At 41.3% G+C, this 21,135-nt stretch overlaps 2 protein-coding genes across 2 annotated transcripts in view; one reads left to right on the forward strand and one right to left on the reverse strand.

The window, feature by feature from the left end:
* The window catches only part of LOC102304245, a 13,092-nt gene extending 7,984 nt beyond the window's left edge, over positions 1-5,108 (forward strand). Inside the window, exons 6-10 of the mRNA XM_005922965.3 lie at positions 1,360-1,568; positions 1,878-2,113; positions 2,272-2,394; positions 2,614-2,797; positions 3,818-5,108. Coding sequence (XP_005923027.1) covers positions 1,360-1,568; positions 1,878-2,113; positions 2,272-2,394; positions 2,614-2,797; positions 3,818-4,089 — 1,024 coding nt within the window. The 3' untranslated portion in view covers positions 4,090-5,108. The remainder of the gene's footprint in view (positions 1-1,359; positions 1,569-1,877; positions 2,114-2,271; positions 2,395-2,613; positions 2,798-3,817) is intronic.
* A 1,708-nt stretch (positions 5,109-6,816) lies between these two features.
* grin3bb (glutamate receptor, ionotropic, N-methyl-D-aspartate 3Bb) overlaps positions 6,817-21,135 on the reverse strand; it is a 53,812-nt gene continuing 39,493 nt past the window's right edge. Inside the window, exons 3-9 of the mRNA XM_005922967.3 lie at positions 17,262-18,354; positions 15,944-16,089; positions 12,521-12,636; positions 10,383-10,534; positions 9,568-9,732; positions 9,403-9,470; positions 6,817-9,058 (exon numbers count right to left, since the gene is read on the reverse strand). Of these exons, the coding sequence (XP_005923029.1) occupies positions 8,257-9,058; positions 9,403-9,470; positions 9,568-9,732; positions 10,383-10,534; positions 12,521-12,636; positions 15,944-16,089; positions 17,262-18,354 (2,542 nt within the window). The 3' untranslated portion in view covers positions 6,817-8,256. The remainder of the gene's footprint in view (positions 9,059-9,402; positions 9,471-9,567; positions 9,733-10,382; positions 10,535-12,520; positions 12,637-15,943; positions 16,090-17,261; positions 18,355-21,135) is intronic.

The raw sequence follows: 21,135 nt of genomic DNA on the forward strand, positions 1-21,135 counted from the left end.
AAGATTTCTATCAATTTTATCGATTTCAAGAAGGCTTTTGACAGCGTCCACCGGCCGACTATGGGCTATCCTACATCACTATGGAGTCCCCCAGCAGTTTGCAGACGCCCTTCGTGGTCTCTACTCCAACTCCCACTGCTGCGTCTGGATGGTTGACAGCTGCACGGGTCCCACGACCCTGAAAAGGATATGAATGGATGAGAGCCATTCATATTCATACCATGTAATGGGCCAAGAGCCCCATTACATGGTTCCCGCACACTGCCAAGGGAAAGCAAGGCTAGCCAAAGATCACATGGCATTGAACATTTATGGAGGATCTGCAAACCGTCAGCCTCGTCTGGGACGAAGCCGAAGCTGTCGCTGCTGACCGACATCGATGGAGAGCGGGACGATGCCTCCCAACAGGCTCCTTCCGGTTCTTATCTATATATGATCCCCCAGTTCTACAAGCTCTTTGTTCTCACCCTCCCTCTCCTTTTCAATTATTTCACTTCTTCACTTCTATGTAGTACTAATCTGCCAGGTCCAGGAGCCGCTGCAGGTTCCCTTCGAGGCCTTCCCCAAACCGCAGCTCAATTCATGCTTAAGCCATTCACCCCTATCTACTAAAATGCTGTCAAACCTAAAATGAGGACGTGGGCTTTAAAGCCTCCCACCAAATAATGACTGTGGTTTCAGCCTTCTTTAGTTCTTTATGTCTTAAGTATTTATCTATGCACCTTTCTACAAATATTCTACAAATTTCATCACTGGGGCCATATATATTTATAAAATTTATTTTTTGTTATAGAATATTAACTTGAACAATAATGTACCTTCCCTATGGATCTTTGACGAGCTTTGGAGTTTGAAGTAGTGACCTCGCCATCTTGTAGTCAGCATTTTTATGTCTGACGTGGTCGAATGTGTTTCTTGTATGAAGACAATCTTAGATTTGTTTAGACTCACTAATGATTAAATGCAGAGTGGTGTATAAACACATAGTGAGCAAACCCCCAGATAGGTTGACCAGATTTAAGATTGAAGCATTAATTAATGGCAGGACTTCATTGATGAGTCTTGTAGGAATGGGGTCTAAAAGACACGTTGATGGTTTGAAGGAAGTAATTACTGAAGTTAACTCAGAAGATCAATTAGAGAAAAAACTATAAACAAATATTTTTTTGTCCATTTTCAACTTTATTAGAAGGCTCAGTGAAGAAACGACAGGAAAGCGCAGGCAGAGAGAGAAAGGGGAAGACATGCAGCAAAGGGCTGTATAATACAATTTAAGGCTGTGAACACTGTCTAGATGCTCTGAATATCACCTCACAGTTAAGAGCTAACAAATAAACAGTAATGTTTCCATGTTGCCAGGTTGCGCTGCCAGCAGCACGGTGTGTTCAGGTGCAGTCTGACAGGCCTGGTGTTGGAGGGATTTGGTGACGTGGTGTATGAGATGGTTCCCTGGGATGTGGACTTCCTGTCCTCTAAAGGGCTGCAGGTGGCAGGAGCTCTGTTCAGGTTCCACCTGCTGACTGGGAGCTTCCAGCGACTCCACCTGCCGCATTGCCAGCTGCTCTCAGGTCACTAACTGTTTCTTTGACATGTTTTCTGCCAGTTACATGTCACAGTCCCACCATGAGGTCAAACTTCACATTCACATGACTGCAAACAGAACCTGCAGAAAAAATCATCCTCGCCTGATGTTTTGGAGGAAAGAAAAATACTTTCTGATCTTGTTTAATCCTCTGAGTCCGAGACTTTGGAGAGAAGTTTAGATTTACATTTTGTGTTTGGCTCATTCCAGGGTTACCATGTCAGACACGTCTGAATTGCCATCGCTGGCTGACGTTTCTTGATAGTCTCTGGATGAATGTTTTTCTATCTTGCAGATGGTGGTCAGCACTTCCTATCTGTAGCTCATGTCACTGGGGAATGTGTGGACTTTATCACTCCAGGTCAGGTGACCGATAGTCATGTGACAGTTGATATCTCGGGCTTCTCGTGCTTTGGTCTGGTGACCCCAGCGCCCAGTGACCAAATTGCTGGCCTGGTGTTGATCTTCTCTCAACCCACAAATTCCACACTGTTTGTCCTGCTGCTGCCCAGGAATGTCTGCCTCACTCAGGTAAGCAGGCCCTGCCTGAAGGGTCCTTACAATATCCATGAAAAGTGCAGTGAAAGGTTTAAATTTCAAATGATTTATATTTGAAATGATATCCTCTGACACCGGTAACAAATACCTGAATCAGTCTTTGTGGCTCTGACTGATCACCTGATGTGCAGGTGAGAAAAGAGTGGAAGCGGCGGATTGGGGCTGAGTACGTCGAAGCTATTCCTGACTGCGAACTGATCCCAAATCACACATACAAACTGATTGGAGAGCCCGTCACAGTCATCCAGCCAGAGGTATGTCACTTGGACGCTGCACCTGCTCTCACCTGCTCTCACCTGATGCTTTACTTTCTCTTTGTTTACCATTGCCATAGTGAATCCTCGAATTGGAACTCCATCAGCTGTTCAGAAACAGGAAGCTGAGTTTGTTGACGCTGCTTCCTGATTAGACCGAGATCTTAATTTTTACACACACACTCTCATGAAGCTCATTTGTTGTTTTTATCGTTTCAGATATCAAAGTTCGTGAACTTCAGAGACTACAACAACTTCCTGCCGTCATTCCAGGTGCAGCTGAAGGCTGGAGCCACACAAGTGAGGCTGCAGCTCAGGAGTCATGTGGCTGGATCCCATCTGATCGGCTGGCTGTTTGGCAACAAAGAGTGTGAGGTCTGGGCCCGAGACATCCAGCTAAAAGGTAATTCACACTACATGTGACCTTCTTTTACCTGTGTCTGTAGTTGATTTATAGTCAAACTGAAAACACATCATGGTTCTTGAAAATGTGAGACTTTATCATGGAGGCTCGTGAACCTGCAGCTTCTCTTTGATTGTTTCAGCCAGACATCTCCATTGAATGTTTGCCTGTCCTGACCAGTGTTTTTTTCCTGGCTCCCAGTTTGTGCTCATGCGTCTGAATCCTGTCCTTTAATTGGCTGGTGTCCAGCAGTTTCAGACTGCTGCCCCCAGACATGCTTTTTGTCCTTTAGAGACTTTAATCAAACCAAACTTACTCTTTCATCAGCTAATCAGAAATCCAGCTGTTCCACCTGAGAAATGTTTATCAGGTAACAGTGATAACATAACTTTAATTAATAACTGTAGTTTCAAACATTTCTGATGACTTAATCTGAATAATCTGTTTAATCCAGAGTGACCTCAGATCTTTTGTTCACACAGACAGATCTATAAACATCAGAATCAGAATCCTTTATTAATCCCCGAGGAAATGAAATAATGCAATATATTACAAAATTACAGAATATAAAAAAAATAACTTTAATATAAACAAATAGCTCAATTATAAATATCCAGAATCTTACAAAGGTTAAAAATATATGATTGACATTTTACCCTAAACTGTAAAACTTTATTTAAATGTTATTTGTTATTTTACTGTAGGGGATGTGCAAAATGATGTAACTACTGCAGTGTGTACTGTGCATTAGTTGGATGTGATATCCACAGGGAGAAATGATTTCCTGTGTCATTCAGTGGTGCATTATGGGTAATCTCAGTCTCTCACTAAGCGTGCTCCTGTGACTGGGCAGTACGTCATGGAGTGGGTGGGAGGTATTGTCCAGCATTGTCTTTATCTTGGCCTCTTCGACACCATCTTAAGGGAGTACAGCTCCATCACCACAACATTACCGGTCTTGCAGATCAGTTAATGTGTGTGGATCTGGTCTGATCTGTGTTCCGGTCTCTCCCATGTCAGTGAAGGTGCTGGACTTGCAGGACGAAGATGCGACCCTGCAGCTGCTGCAGATGCTCAACCGTCTCGGTTCAGAGGATCTGAAAACCTTCCAGCGCTTCCTGAGTCTCCGGACTGATCCGATCTCCGTCAGCCGACTGGAGGCCGCAGACAGAACCAAAACTGTTGACCTCATGGTCCAGAAGTACCACGCCGAGGGGGCCAAGGAGGTAACTGAGGAGATACTGAGGAAGATGAGCTACAACCAGCTGGCAGCTGCTCTCAACAAGAGCTGATCAATCAGAAAACAGATGTTAAATTTTTTTTAAACATGATTAAATGTTTATAATTCTCTGTATGAACAAGGTTCAGTGGTTTATTTTTACAAACACCTGTTTCAATATTTGAGATGAAATTATCTAAAAGATTTTTTTAAAATAAAAAGAGAGAAACTCTTAAAGTGACAACAACCACATTTCTGTTTGAATTTCCAAAAATGTCACAAGATCAAGAACAGGAACACTGATTGCATTACAACTCCCCAGAACTAACAGGTCCGCGAACACCTCATCAGGAAACAAAGTGTAAAATCTCACCTATAAATGTCAGCAGATTGTTTCTTTTCTGATCACATTAAGTAACTATGACAGTATTGCAAATAACTTGTTTATGCACATTTTCATGTGTTAGAGCCCCAGCTTCATTTCAGGAGATGAGATGAGATCGTGGTGGCATTGTCCCTTTCATGTTTTTGTTTCTTTAATGATAAAACATAGATTTGATCCTTGATATCTTCAGTTTGAAATGCAGATAGGAATTAAAATGCCCGTCCACAGCATGCCAATGCCTACCATTTCTGTTCTCCTCCACCTCTGGTATGGGGCCAGTCTATAATCGCTGTGCTGATTAGGCAGAACAGAAATCACTGTATTCAAGATGGTTGGGCAACATGGCAGCTGTTATCTATTTTTAATACATTAATGATAAGTTCATGAGGGTTCCTCAATTGTTGGAAGATGTAGCTACTCACTAATCAATGTATATTTATGAGTACAGTATTTTCTTCTATTAAAATAAAGAAAAAAAATGACTGAGTATACCCTTCATCACATCTGCAGATGACATTTTGTGTTAGTTTAGTGTAAATGCTAGAAAACAAAGGAAACTGTTAGCATAGGTGCATACTTTCTACATGCATGCTCTTGTGGCTAAGACGTCTTATACTGGTTTAAGCCAAGGTGTATGGCAGCTTTATGTCGTTGCAATACCTTTTACAGCATTAAGAGGTATTGTTATTGTAATCACTGATGGATGCTTACTGTACACTCAGTAAAGCTGTGTTATAACCAGAGATGGGCAGTAACCCAATGCGTTACTGTAATCTGATTACTTTTTTAAAGTAACGAGTAAAGTAAGGGATTACTATCGCAAAAACGGTATTTACATTACCGTTACTTTCCTGTAGGAACGCTGCGTTACTGCGTTACTAAAACCGTGACTTTTTTGCGAGAATGTCCCATGACAATGACGTAAGCGAGTGCGACGTTCGTGACAACAGCTGTGTGCAGATCAACGATGGATAATATATCGAGTGCGGGAGAGAGTATGAGCGTGCAGCGTTTAAAGCGTGGAAGTACTGACCTTAGTTTGAGTTTGATTCCACAAAAAGTGACAAAAACATTAGTGTCCGTTGTGCGTGGGAAGAAAACTTCTTTTTACAGCGAAAACAAAACCCTAAACAAGCACCGAGTGCGCAACGACGTAATGGGAAATTCAAAGAGAAACTCGCGGATTCTTCCACTGACCGCTGCGGCACACCTGCACCAGGGTAAACCTCCGCCTACCCAACTCCTGCTTTACAGGTGAAAATAGAGCAACAGGGCCGCTAGTCTTTGACTTTATTTATTTTCTGCTGTGTTTTACTTCCATCTATTTGAAAGACTGAGTGTAAACACAAAAAATATTTTATTTTATGTGCTGGAATGTGCAGAAAATAGGTTTAAATGTTAAACTAATTTCTTCAAGTCAGAGAATGTTGCATATAATTTAATTTTTACTTGATGCATAAAGTTAAAAGATTAAAACTGATAAAACAAGTAAAAAAAAAAGAGACTTTTCCATTTGATTACATTTTGTATGATGGATTATGCAGAAAAAGTAGAATTGGGCTGAAAGATCTATCGCTTTATCACCTCTTCAGGTTGTAAATCGTGTTTTTAAAAAGTAACTAAGTAACTAAGTAATTAATTACCTTTGAAAATAAGTAAGCAGTAAAGGAACGGGATTACTTTTTTGGGGAAGTAATCAGTAATTAGTTACTGATTACTTTTTTCAAGTAACTTGACCAACACTGGTCATAACAAATCACTGATCGATCATTCTACACCTAGCTTGTTAGCTGTGAATAAAACAGAGGGTTTAACAAATTTTAGACTGACACTGAGGTTTAACCTTTTAATAACTCCAGCCGATTCCTCGGTTAAATCAGATCAACCAGTAAAATACAACGTCACAGACTTCATTAGAAAGTTGATTTTATTAATTATCATAAAAACACTTAGGAAGAATAACAGGATGAATAATGGATTTAACTCAGTAAAATATCTGAAAGTCAAAACTCAGGCTCATCTCTCAGATTTAAGTTTAACTGATGAAAAACAAACTGAATGAATGAATAAAATACAAATCAATTTTTTTTCTTTCTTTTTTATGAGAAACCTGTAAATGTACCAAACAGAGTGAAAACATCCTCAACTTTTCAGACCATTTGAAGGTTTAACAAAAGTTTTCATGTTTTCTGGAGAATCTGAACATTTCTTCATCTTTAGTTTGGAAAGTGATGCAGTTCAGTGTTTCTAAGAAACATGTTTGAAGAAAGATAAATATTTGTTTAATGTAGATGCTGAAGGACATATCCTGGTCAAAAATGACTCCGCGATTACTCACAGTGTTACTGGAGGCCAAGGTAATGCCATCCAGAGTAGGTATCTGATTAGATACCATATTTCTATGATTTTCAGGGTCAAGTACAATAACCTCAGTTTTTAGAAGTTTAGAAGCAGAAAAATCGAGGTCATCCAGGTGTTTATGTCTTTAAGACATTTCTACAGTTTAACTTCTTGGTGTGTGGTTATTGGTGGGGTTAAAGTCACATTCGGGGATGGGTTCAGGCTCTGTGGGAACATTTAAGGTTTCATGTCTGTAGTGAAGTGACTCCAATAAAAACCTTCGGCATACTGCTTACACTAACCATGTTCATGTTACATGAAGAGGAGTTACGTCTATGTGAAGAACAAACGATGTTATTGCATGAACACCACCGTTTCTGTTCCCAACAGGAAACAGCTTTATTGTTCATGTTGTGTCTGGTGGTATGTGTACTTCTTGTAATTTCTTTTTAAAGAGTGGACATGCTTTTTGTGCACCGCCAGAGTTTTAGAAAGTTCCAGAAATGCTCTTCAGTCTCTGTCACGGCGGCCGTTTTAACCAGTCAGAGGTGGAAACTGAACATCAGACTCTGATTTTATATAAAAATAAAGAATAAAATCTTTAGATTCACTGCAGCTATTTTAATTATATACAAACTTATTTGTTTTGTTACTAAATATGTAAAAATATGCAAAAATAAGTCTCTGGATTCTTTAGGAATATGCACTTCTATAATACAACTGCTACATTATTCTGTATTTGGCTCAAACTAAGAACTCGTTAAATTCGGTGTACCTCAGGCTCACGTCCTGGTCTTCTTCTCTTCCTCAGTTTACATAATTTATCTGACAGACTTTAGACTTCACAAGCTGTACTTGTGACTGAAAAACATTAAAAGATATTTTTTTTATTGAGCACTTAATTGACAAAAAAACATCACTTTTAAAGTGATAAATATATCATATTAAAATATTTTAAATAGATTGTCTTTGACGTTTAGGAGTAAAAAACCCTGAAAAACAAACTGTACTCACAGTAATACTGATTCAATACTAATTACTAATATTAGTAATATTACAAAATAATAAATTTCGTGTATAAAATAACTGGTCTTTGAGTAATTATTCAAACTTTGAAATGTGTAAAATAATAAAGGTTCGGGTTTGGGGCATGTTACCTGATCTTCAGACTTTCATTTTAAGATTTATGGATTTAAATTAGCATATTTTCTCAACAGTAATTTTTTATTTTCTAAAGTAATTGAAACAATTTCATTTTTTCTTTAATGTTTTCACAGGATTTCTAATTTTAGCTGGAAATATAAAGTGTTTGTACTCTAAAGGGTTCAATAATTTCATCCAGCCTAAAAATATTGATTAGGTAACCAATCATCTGATTAGCTTCAGGGCTCTTTGATGTTTTCTGTCCAATCAACTTCTTTGAGAACTTGAGAAAGTTAAACAAAATAAAAGGAACATTTTTTTTCCTCACTGCTGATTAGAATGGCCGCCGTGTCGTGACCTTTCCAAAGAACATCACCTCCTCTGACTGGCCAGGCTGCTATGGAGGGGCCGGACTTTAGATAGGACTTTGTGAGGCGGGTCGGTCATGGTCGTTACGCATTTCATGTTGGAAGGAAGGGTTGTTACTGGGGTAATGGTGGGTATGGGAATGGGCGTGGCTCCTGTCGTTGTTGGGGTCGCCATAATGGTTGTCGTGGTAACGGATGATGGGGCGCTTGTCACTGTGACAGTGGGTTTGGTTAGAGTCGTCTGAATCTCAGCTCTCCTTGCCAGAGCTGTCCGTAACTTCTCCCTCATCTGTTCGATCTCCTCCTCCAGCTCCTCCAGCTCGCCAGGCCGGGGCGGAGCCACAGCAACACGGGGTGGGGCATCTGAGGCAGGCGGGGCTATGGTAACGGGGGCAGGGGTGGAAGTAGCAGGCGGAGAAAGCGCTGCGGCTGTGGGGGGTGGAGCTGAAGCATTGAGTCTTGCAGAGGAGGATGAGGAGGGGAGCGTGAGCAGTCGGTTGGTGAACGAAGCCGCCGGTCCTCCATTCTCACACAGCCTGCTGTTTGGCCCCGCCTTCGGCTTGGCTGGACCCTCCCTCTCAGCCATGGCGCTGCCTCCCTTGGCTTCAGAGACTGCAAGACGAGCAAGCAGACGGCGGGTGTTCAGCGTCTCCAGGTTGAAGTGGACTCTTTTGAAGTCTCTGGCATCTTTGGCAGCAGCGGCGGTAGCTGCGGCATCGGCGTCCTTGCTCGTCTCGTTGTTCCATTTGGCTGAAGCTCCCGGAGCGGGAGGGGCCCGAGGGGGCTGAGACTTGTGCAGGTTACAGCTGAACACAGACAAAGACCTTAGGCTCAGAATAATGCACATAAGTCAGTGAGAAATATGTGGATAAGAAATCTCTAAACTCCAAAGGAGACGTTTAGCTTGAAGAACTGAAAAAAACATTATAAGATCATGTGTTTCTAATTTAAAACCAAGACTTTTTCAACAGCGTTTTTGCTCATGAAAGTTTATATTTATCGTACTTCTCATTCATGAATTATAAAATCAGCTTCATAACTGAAAGAATAACTGGAGATTGAAGCCTAAGGTTGTGCTGTTCTCTGTTGACATCTTGCAACTCCCATCAAAGTTAACCTAAACACTCTGAGCTCAGATGGTGAGACTGACCTCTTCTCTTTCTCAGCTCGCTGCCTCTTCACGTCCTCGTACGTCATGTTCAGAGCTCGGTGGATTTTCTGTCACACAGAGCGTTTAGTTTTCTCATTGAGTTTTTCACAAACATGAATGAATTATATAAAAGCACTCAGCTGAGATCATCCTTCTCTGACTTACCTGTGAGGTGTGCAGCCAGTACTTTAGGTTCTGACGGCGGCGGATGTGTGGCAGAACGAGTCGGTAAAAACCATGTTCGCCTGCCAGAGTCAGCAAAGCGCCGCTCACGCCGACGCACAGCAACACGAAGAGTCCGGAAAAGTGGCTGATGCCCATCTGAAGAGTCTGAGAGAGAAGGGAGTGGCGATTACTTATTTACCACATTTCATTAGTTCCAAATGAAACATGCTTAACGCAGAAGATAAAAACATAAGAACCTGTGCATGTTTAAAATTGTAAAGGCATTGAAAAGAGCAAAATATAAAACTAAAATAAACCAAAACAAAAAAAACACCTGATGAGTGCAGGCCTGTGCAAACAAAGAGATTTTGAGTCTGTTTTTAAATGGACGCACAGATGTAACTGATCTAAGGTCAGCAGGCAGCTTGTTTTAAGAGCAGGAAGATGTGTTTGCCCTGTCCTCTGTGCCTGCAGTGTGTCAGCAGCTGGTTTCTTGCTGTGTTGCTAACTGGTTTCCTGTTGCCGACTGCAGTTTGTGTTATGTTTTTTAATCTGCCTTTATGAGGTTTGATAGCTGTGTCTCAGAGTGACCAGCAGGGGACAGCATCTGCCCACCTGAGCACAGTCAAAAAAAATATCCAGTCCAGATCTGAAGTGTCCAGACGCCTCCTCATGTTGTTCTGTTGGCTTTGAGAAGGTTGAAATAAAATACATTTCATGAAAGCATCTCAGGTTTGATCTCTGAGCAGCTCTACACCAGCAACAGGAAGGAACAGGTGGCCATGGCCACACAGGTGTGCTGCTGTCACACTGACCTCAGTAACGGCGAACACACGGTTCCCACACGGAACCACTTTGTACCACTTGTCGTGCAGCAGGTCCATGTAACCATCGGATTTGTACCTGCTGATGAACTCGGAGACATTGGATGTCAGAGGAGAATTCTGAGGGAGGCCGATACCGTAACCTGGAAACAAATAAACAGTAAACAATAAAAACAACAAACGGCATAAACGGCATAAACATAATTTGTTTCTCTATCTGTCCAGGAACTGCAGAGAGAAATCAGACATTTGAGCAGACAGATGTTATTGAGCATAAAAGAAAAAACAAAACAAAAACATGACACACAAACAACAAACAAAGAAACTGTCAACAACAATCAATAACAGGCGATCAGGCTCATATTACAGAAAGCTGAACCTCAGAGGCTCTGAGAGGAAGAAAAAACATCAGAAAGGTGAACAATACAAACAGCAACATCAGCCATTGTTCATGTCTGTTTGTGTGGAGTGAGCAGACGGATGTCTGAGCCAAGAACAGGAAGTCGAATAAATCAGGAGAGAAAACCACGGACCTGTTAATTAAGAGGTCTAAGCAGTAATTATTCTGGAGGATGACGCGAAGTCTAATTAAACTAAAAGAAAATCTTAATTATGGTTCATCTGAAGGTCAGAGCGGGAAACTTTTACTGCTCATATTCAAATTTAAACTTTATTCACGTTTCAACCCAATGTTTGACCTCATAGAGACGAGTCACTGTGCTGATCTACATAATTTCCTGTCAGCTTTGGTTTGTAGGCCTGCCTCTACATTGGTCTTCTTCTCCATCTAAATCTGGTCCTACACTGTGATGGCATCAGCCACATATGGGTAAAACAATTCCATTCGTTCACTTTATTTATTTGGTTTGCAGCCACTTCACTAATATGATTCATTAATCATTTTACCTAAACATAACACTGATATTACAAAGCATGCACATAATAGCATTGTGTGGTTTTTCTAAAAATGTTTTCTGTTATATTAATTATGTTTTTCTTTCTTTGAGTTACCTGGTGTGGGGCAGTAGCTGTTTCCTGTCTGGGCAAAAGGCGTGGCTAAAGACTTTGAAAACAAAATGCCTGCTCAGCAGGACCAACAATGTTCTTAACAGAAACAGGGATGTTTTAGGTTTACTTATGTTATTCTGTGCTTAGTTAGTATTAGTGTTTTTGTTTCCTTCCTATTGTGTGTAAATGGTTTGGCTAAACCACTATAAAAGCTACCCTCTTGTGTCTTGTAATGAGGTCAGTTTGTGAGTTAAGTTGTGTCCACTTTGTTAAGGTTCTGGAAATTACATTTTATAGAGTTATATTTAGTTGACCTCTTTTATGGGCCCTCTAATTATATTTTTGAATTTTTTTTAAACGTTTTTTTGAGGGTTAAAATAAAGAAAACCAATTTTGAATATATTTTTTCCTGTGTCCTCTATGCCTTGGCTGCTTGGTCCCTCACGTACACCCACCCATCTTCCGTGCCTTTTGTCAAATCTGCAGATTCCGTTTGTCCAAACAGCTAAAATAAAGAACAGTGACGCAGGACTGGTGCAGACCCTCAGTAAATGTAAACCTGAAACTATGAAAGTGAGAAACAGATGAAACTAACAGCTGTGGACTCTTTATTTCCATTATTTATTAAAACTGTTATTGTTGACGTCCTCAGTGTGTGTTGAGGGATCACGTAAACTTCAGCTTCACTCCATGGATGGAACGATTTCATGTCACCTTTTTTCTGTTAGTCGCCATTTTGATAATAGTGATGCTGTATCAGAGCACCAACAGTGAAGCATTCATCTTTCTCTACAATGACTCGACAATTTGGCTTCAGACTCAGATCAGTTTTTCTGTTTCTTGTTATCTGAAGCTTCAGGTCACCTGACGAGTTTCATAGTGCTGGCTTGTTTTCTGAACTTCTGAACTATGATGTTTACACCCCTCAGTATGTCAAGGTTGTTTGACTGATTCACCAGCTGATCTTTAAATCGCTAAACTATCACACAACTTTGCTCCTCTCCTCTGATTAGTCCAATTAAAAGAAAACACTGACAGGAAGTCACCTAAACAGAAACAGCAAATGTACACTTTGACCTGACCGAAACACAGACGGAACACCCGCAGTATTGCTTGCTTACCTTCGATGGCAAACGGTTTCCCGACTGTCGCCAGTTTGCAGTCGGCATCGATGGAGACTTCGTAATCCAACAGAGCTTTGTCCATGATGAAGGCATCGAGCTGAGGAGGATCTGTCCTTCAACACAGAGCCACACTGTTACTACGGAAAACTCCAAAACCACACACACAGACAATGATGCACGTCATGTCTTCCTGTTTTCTTCTGACGTGTTTCCAGTCCGAGCCTCTACTGTGCTGGGATGTTCAGTTTTAATTATGATCGGCCTATCTTCATCAATCACCTACATACCACAGTATCAGTAATTAAATCGTATCTTGACCCAGCGTTCTTAGCTACTTATAAGCCAATCTTTAACCTTCCTTTCAGTAGTTGTCAAACAGCTTAAAGATCATCTGCAGAGGAATGGCTTGTTTAAAGAGTTTCAGTCAGGTTTCAGAGACCATCACAGCACAGAAACAGCTTTAGTGAAGGTTACAAATGATCTTCTTATGGCCTCTGACAGTGACTCATCTCTGTGCTTGTCCTGCTAGACCTCAGTGCAGCGTTCGATACTGTTGACCATAATATCCTATTAGAACATTAGAGCAGAGGTTCCCAAAGTGGGGGGCGCCATTGCAGGAGGGGCGCGGTATGAGAAAAAAAAGAAAGAAGAAGAATGCTTGGACACTGTTAGCATTTTGGACAGGTTTTTGACGGGGCTCCCACACAAATGCAAAGCAGAAGATGAAACTTAGCCAAAAATGTTTCCAAACCAACTTCCTTCCAAGCCAAATACTAGAAAATATGATGAAGCATATCTTGCCTTTGGCTTCAGCTGCATAAGTGCCAAAGTAGGTCTCCCCGACAGAATTTGTTTCCCCTGCGTCGGGAGCTCGCGCTGGGTTGCCCAAATCACGGACAAAAAGTATCCCACATTCGTGATTTTTAGTTCACAAACACTTCTTATAATGACTAACTACTCCTGACGTTTTGGAGATGTTAGCTCTTTATACAGTAAAGTTACAGTGGGATACAAAAAACATCAAGCTGATTCTGCCACAATTTCCCCTCCCTGTCCAAATCACAGTATCCCACAGTTGAACCCATTTTGCACAGAGAGGCATTTTTTGAAAAATGTATTGATAGCAATGTTGAATATTATTACACAGGAAAAAAACCAACTACACATAAAATAATTACACCATGACGCCTCAGGCTTTCTAAATGGAGGAACAGTAACTGCGTGTGTATTTGTAAGCGTGTAAAAACTGCAGATAGTCAGATTAACAGTAACAGTATTTTGTCTTTATCCGCCATTGTAGAAATTCATCTCATGTAAACAATAATGTGGCGCACAGTGTCACGTGAAAAAAGGCACATACCTTTGTCGTTATGGGTGTGTGTGGTTGGAGGATGTGTTTGTGGTGGGGGTGTGGGAGATTTTCTTGTAAAACAAGGGGGGGCTAGCAAAAAAAGTTTGGGAACCACTGGATTAGAGCATGCTGTAGGTATTACAGATACTGCGCTGCAGGGGTTGAATTAGTGCTGCAGCTGAGAGGTGGTAAGTGACGAAGTACAAATACTTTGTTGCTAAACGTCAGTAGAAGTTTTAGGTGTCTGTACTTTACTCAAGTAGTTTTTTTTCTTACTTCTTTTTACTTTTACTCCCTAAAATTTTAAACAAATATCTGTACTTTCTACCCATTACATTTTACAAAAAAGGCTTCTTACTTTTGGTGTAACGCATTTGGGGAGAGTTATTAGTTCACGTCACTGTGAGCCTTCAAACATCAAACTTTGAGCCTAAATAAAAACACAAGAAAATCCTGTTCGTTTATAAATCATCAGAGGATGTTCCATAAAAAGAGACGATGTCTGCCTTTCAGAATCTGTCAGAATTGAGCTGCTCAATGGTTTCCATTTTAAAATAAGATATATATGCAATCTAAACTAAAAAATACCTTTACTTTGTGTTCTTGGAAGGTTTTCTGACATTTATAGGAGGCAAGGTTTTGTGCTGCTGAAAACAGATGTTATGATGGTATATACATTAATTGATATTAATAATTCAGTGTCCCTCAGATTATTGGCTAAGAGTTGTACTGGCCCATGTACATTTTAATTAGATTGTGAAAAAAGTTTTTATTTTTATATTTTTAAATATTAATGAAGTTTTTTTAACACATTATTTCATATTATTTCACTCTTAATCTGAAAACAAAAGCCTTGATATTCATAAGGTCTAGTACACCCCATACCCCCCACACACTTCAGCTCCGGACTGGATGCATTTCCTGCTGCAGCTTCCATGTAAAATAGGGATGGTGCCATCAGCCTTCATTAAGCTGTATAATTTAACCAGTTCATCTGCATATTTTAATACAACTTCTGGAGACTTACTCCAGATTTTTCTCTGTGTAAAACAAACAGCAGTGGATGGAAACAAACTGTACCAGAGTCACTGCTGCTGTTGTGTTATCAGTGTTTCTGCTTAAAACTGGGGGCTGCATGGGCCAGGCTTTATATTCATATGCTGCTTCTAAATACATTTGTATTTCAATTCTGTTTTTCAGTCACAAATGTGGGTGAAACACTTGCGTTTACATTTTTTAACACATTGGTGAGCTACAGAGCCATGCATTAAACGAAGCATCAAAGCAATGAATTCATGTCCAGAATTTTTTTAATCCAATTATTTCAAATACTTGATGAATTGCTGCAATGGTTTGGATCATATCTATCGAATAGATCGATATGAACAGATAGCCATTTGTTCATGTAAATAGAGAGTCCTCTTCACATACTAAGGTTAATTATGGAGTTCCACAGAGTTCAGTGCTAGGACCAATTCTGTTTACATTATACATGCTTCCCTTAGGCAGCATCATCAGAAGGCATAGCATACATTTTCACTGCTATGCAGATGACACACAACTTTATCTATCCATGCAGCCAGATAGCACACACCAATTGGTTAAACTGCAGAAATGTCTGAAAGACATAAAGACCCGGATGACCTTTAATTTTCTGCTTCTTAATTCAGATAAAACTGAGGCTATTGTACTCAGCCCTGAAAATCTTAGAAATATGGTATCTAACCAGATGCTTACTCTGGCCTCCAGTAACACTCTGAGGAACCTTGGAGTCATTTTTGACCAGGATATGTCTGTTTCTTCTTCACTCACTTTCATCACTCTCAGTTCATACAACTCTCTGCATTACACCTCTACGCTTTCTGTCTCCCCTTGCTCTCTTCCATCTCCTCTCAACCCCTTCTTGATTCCTGTTGAATGATTCCTTGATTCAGAGATTTCTTCCAATTAAAAATGGAGTTGTTTGTGTTTGGCCATAAATAAAATTAGAAAAACTGAACTGAGTCTGGTTTCTCTGTTAGAACCAAGAGAATCAGAGCATAACCTGCGGCTGAATGCTGCTCTCTTACTTGAGGGTGGCAACTCCTTCAGGTGTGGTCGGCTCGTTGAAGCGTCTCATGTATTCATGCATTTCTGGAAAACTCTTCTTCATGTAATCCTCCGCACTGCTTTCCCTCACTGTCCCAAAACGAAAACCCTGTGACGGATGATGCAGCTGCACACACCAACAAAGAGGAGGAAGAGGACAAGAATGAAGGACACACAAACAGAGGAAACAGCGGATGCTGCATATTCAGCTGAAACACATGAAACATCTGTGAACACATTTGACCTGAAACACCCCACAAAGCTGCACAGTAGCACTCACGCTCACATTCAGTTTCATGTTTCTTCTTAGTCATGCTTTATTTTATAGATTACATCCAGAAATTTCCTTCACAGCCTCTTGATACACTATGAGGATAGGCGGCACCCAGAAAGCTGCAGGGCTTCACATTTAAAATAAAAAGCTAATCACACACAGATGGACGTCCAATTAAAGCTCCCTGAGCTCCCAGCAGTGCCGGCTGTGCAAACACTGAGAGGCGTGCTTCATGCTTCAATCAGCCGCTGAATTAAAAGTGTAATTATGACAAGGCAGGTGATCCACAGAGCAAATTTAATCTGTAATTGTTTCAGGACGGAGAGCACAGAGTGAAAAGAGTCTGCAGAGAGTTCACAAACACAGATCTGACCTCGCCTGAACCAGCAGCACCACATCGCCTTTATCATGAGACTGAAAAATGTTTCACAGGAAAAACACTCGTGGTCGTCTCACTTCAAACTCACCGTGTGACTGCAAATTTTGTGTGTGTGAGTGTGAAACTGATGGTGTGAGACCGGGCATGGTTAGAGGTGAGAAATGGTCGAGTCCTGCATCTTCATATTATTGTTGTTCCAGGATCACCAACTGACCAATTACAATGTGATGTCATAATTTGGGGGTAAAAGTGTGGGACTAATAAAGGTTTATCTTCTCTTAATTAATTCATACAATATAATAAATATATTGTCAAGTTAGGTTTCATGTTAGCCAAATTTAGCTAGTGATAGTTTTTAAGAGCATTCGCTAACTTCCTGGCTAATGATAACTGAAGGTTCAAGTTGTTCTTGCCCAACTTGGCTGAAAATTTAACTGGTCCTTGACCAACATTATTATAATGATGCAGGATGCTAATCTCCAGTATGAGCCCTATATGCTGAACCAAAGGGATGCTTCAGAAATGTTTTAGTCCCTCAGGATGTCCTGTTTGCACTCTCCTTGCTCTACGTGTGATTGGAGACTAGCTGAAGATCCTGACACTGACAGCAGAACCATGACAAAATAATCTAACCTTACGGTCTCACCTTGGCATCATGGATCCCTGAGACCTCCTCAAAGGTCTTCTCTCCCACCATGACAGCAGCAAGGTTGGCGGTGTAGCTGGACAGCACCAGCAGACAGAAGATGGCCCACAAGTTCATCAGGAAGCGGCCTGTCCAGCACTTTGGGGTCTTAGAGGAGACGGTGCGCCCGAACAGGATGGCGTAGCACAGGTTGAGAGCCGATGAGTAAGAGAATACCCTCACCCGGTTGCGCCCATGAGGTGTCATCCCATAAGGACTCTTCCACTCGTAGAGCGTGAGGAAAAGTGCAGTGATGTGCAGCGCCAGGAAGATGCCCACCCACATGGACCAGTGCAGGGGCCACATGAAGGCCCCGATGGGGGCTGCTGTGTCCTTACTGCGCACCAGGATGCCCAGGCTGGTGGAGAAGAAGGGCGAAGTGAAGTCGATCACCCGGCTACGGGCAGAATTTATGCTAAATGAGGTGACGGCCATGTCTGCCAGACCATTCAGGAGATCTCCCACCAGCCCGGTCCAGCGCCCTCCCTTCCAAGCTCCATACTTTCCGTCTCCGACGATGTAAAGGTCAAACTCAAAGCCTAGGTCCTCAGCCAGCTTCTCCAGCAGGTCTATACAATAGCCATAGCAGCACTTGGTGTAGTCTCTGGGCAGCGAGCTGCTGTTCCCAACTGCCACTTCCCTGAAGTATCTCTCCAGGGTCTCTGAGCTGTTAGCGGCAGCATCCAGGCAGAATTGACCAGCCGGGCAGCTGCCCTCGTCGTCCACGTCCCGCGTGAACACGAAGGGATGTTCCACCAGGGTTACCACCCGGACCCGACTCCCTGCCACCGGCAACCCTGCTCTCCACCGGCCCCTGGTCCTCCCACCCATCCCATCCATCCTGTGGTGAGGCTTGGGTCCTTGCCACACTTGCTGGTCCTCCACCTGCAGCGAGCCATCCTCCCAGCTGCCTACTGTCACCCAGGTGGGTTGACCCAGTGCGTCCCGCCGCAGACTCCAGATATGGAATCGTTGCAGAGTAATAACCTCAGACCAATTCTGGTGGACTCGGACGGGACCGGTGAGTCCAGAGAAAGATGTGTTTGACAAAAACCTGCAGCAGAAAAAAAAAAAGCGGGTTGCATGTGAGTGGGGGCAGGGCTTGTGAGCAGTGCTATTGGATCATTGTCTACTGAATTATCAGTTTTTAACTGAGAGCAGAAGAAAATGGATCACAAAATTATCAGTCAATAGGCTAATAAATAAATATGATGCATACTTTTCAAACACGGTCTCTTAATAAAAAATTACTTTCCCACCGGGATCAACGCTTGACCCCGTCTAACTTTAACCATAAAAACTAAATTTTTAATACACATATGACCCTGATGTGTTTCCAGCTCTGATTGGTCAATATGATCGCAGACGCTATGTTTCCACCGATCATGAAGACGTTTTTTGGTTCTACAGATAATGTAACTCATGAATCGCTGTATGGTAGGCAGGAGATTGGACCCAAAATGCAGGACTCTTAACCAGAGACGGGCAGTAACGCGTTACTGTAATCCGATTACTTTTTTCAAGTAACGAGTAAAGTAAGGGATTACTATTGCAAAAAAGTAATTAGATTACTCTTACTTTCCTGTTAGCACGCTGCGTTACTGCGTTACTAAAACCGTGACTTTTTTGCAACAGTGTCTCATGACAATGACGTAAGCGAGTGTGACGTTCGTGGCAACAGCTGTGTGCAGATCAACAATGGATAATATGACGTGTGCGGGAGAGAGTATGACCGTGCAGCGTTTAAAGCGTGGAAGTACTGACCTTACTTTGAGTTCGATTCCGTAAAAAGTGACAAAAACATTAGCGTCCGCTGTTCACTGTGTGGGAAGAAAACTTATTTTTTACAGCGAAAAAAAACCCTAAACTTCCGAGCAAGCACCGAGAGTAGGCTGCCACAGAATAGGAAATTCACAGAGAAACTCCCAGATCCTTCCACTGACCGCTGCGACACATCTGCACCAGGGCAAACCTCCCTCCGCCTGCCCCTCTCCTGCTATACAGGTGAAAATAGAGCAACACGACAGCTGAGTCTTTGATTTTATTTATTTTCTGCTGTGTTTTACGTGCATCTATTTGAAAGACTGAGTGTAAACACAAAAAACTATTTTATTTTATGTGCTGGAATGTGCAGAAAATAGGTTTAAATGTTAAACAAATTTCTTCCAGTCAGAGAATATTTCATATAATTAAATATAGGCTTGATGCATAAAGTTAAAAGATTAAAACTAATAAAACCAGTTTTAAAAAGACACTTTTTCATTTGATTACATTTTATATGATGGATTATGCAGAAAAAGTAGAATTGGGCTGAAAGGTCTATCACTTTATTACCTATTCATGTTGTAAATCATGTTTTTGAAAAGTAACTAATTACTTAAAATAAGTAATCAGTAAAGTAACGGGATTACTTTGCTGGGTAAGTAATTAGTTACTGATTACTTTTTTCAAGTAACTTGACCAACACTGCTCTCAACACACCTGGGTGAACTCAAAATGCAGCTTTATTGCTGACTCAAGGGAAAATGATACAAAACTATACAGGGAAAATATAAACTAAACGCACAGAGAGGCACACAAGGGAACACACAGCATGAGGGACTGAGGGAGACTCTGACATAAATACACAGAAAACTAACAAGGAACGTAGGAGCACACAGGGAACACAGCTGACACGAATCGTGACGGACACAAACAGAGACTATCAAAGTAAAACAGGAAATACACAGAGATGTAGACCGGAGAGGGAGAGAGAACATGAGGAGCATGACAGGCTGGGGAAAACATGATGGCACAAGAACTCACACAACCATATAAATGCAGACACCCAGGTGGAGAAACAGAAGGCAACAACACAGGGGGAATACTGAACAGAATAACGTAGGAAACCTAGAATAATCCTTAACATAATGCAGAAAATGACAAAAAGCACAGGAAACTTAAACCGCTGGGCCAAAATGACCCAGAACCATGACAATAACGTGATGTTTGTGTCAGAGATGGTTTTTAATTTGTAAATTGTCCTGTGTTTATTCTCATGTCTTTGGGGCATTTAAGTTTTCTGTAAAAGCTGTAAAAGGTTAAGTTAATGTGGAGTTTCATTGACAGAGCTCTCTGTGACAGATGTGAGCAGATATGCAGTCTTGAAGTCTTTAACCTTAAACAACCTGAACAAAGTTTAAGTGTTCTTAGATCCTCATGTTTGATGATTCTAACATTAAATGTTTCACTTCACATTTTACCTTTTCTTCTCCTGCAGCCGATAATCTGTCTGCTCTGGTTTTATCTCAGTCGAGTATAATTTAATTTACTGTGAATGTGTTTGATCTGCCTTTGTGAGGAATGCCGGCGCAGCAGCTAAACCTTTTATCCTTCTAAAACTTGCAGCTCTGTTTCATGTACACCACAGTATTTGATGCAGCTTTCAGAGTTTCCTGCAGCTCGTGTGCAACTGTTGGTTTTGGTATTTGACAAATTTTCGCTTTCACACCTTTTAGGAACTGATATTCTCATAGTAGAGTCAGTGTCTGTTTTTACTTTTTTTGTTCTATAATTTAAAAAAATATTCATTTCATTTTTGCACACCAACTCTTGTGGTCATAAACTGTAAAATTATCTGTGTTCACATGTTTATAACTGAAAACTAAGGCAGACTGATGATATGTTTAACATGTTAACCTGTTTTAATGCAGGATTCACTTAAGGGGCGATCGTGGCTCAAGAGTTGGGAGTTCGCCTTGTAATCGGAAGGTTGCCGGTTCGAGCCCCGGCTTGGACAGTCTCGGTCGTTGTGTCCTTGGGCAAGACACTTCACCCGTTGCCTACTGGTGGTGGT

Source organism: Haplochromis burtoni, unplaced genomic scaffold, assembly GCF_018398535.1.
Source record: "Haplochromis burtoni strain Fernald_Lab_line unplaced genomic scaffold, NCSU_Asbu1 Contig_61, whole genome shotgun sequence".
Classification (NCBI taxonomy): Eukaryota; Metazoa; Chordata; class Actinopteri; order Cichliformes; family Cichlidae; genus Haplochromis; species Haplochromis burtoni.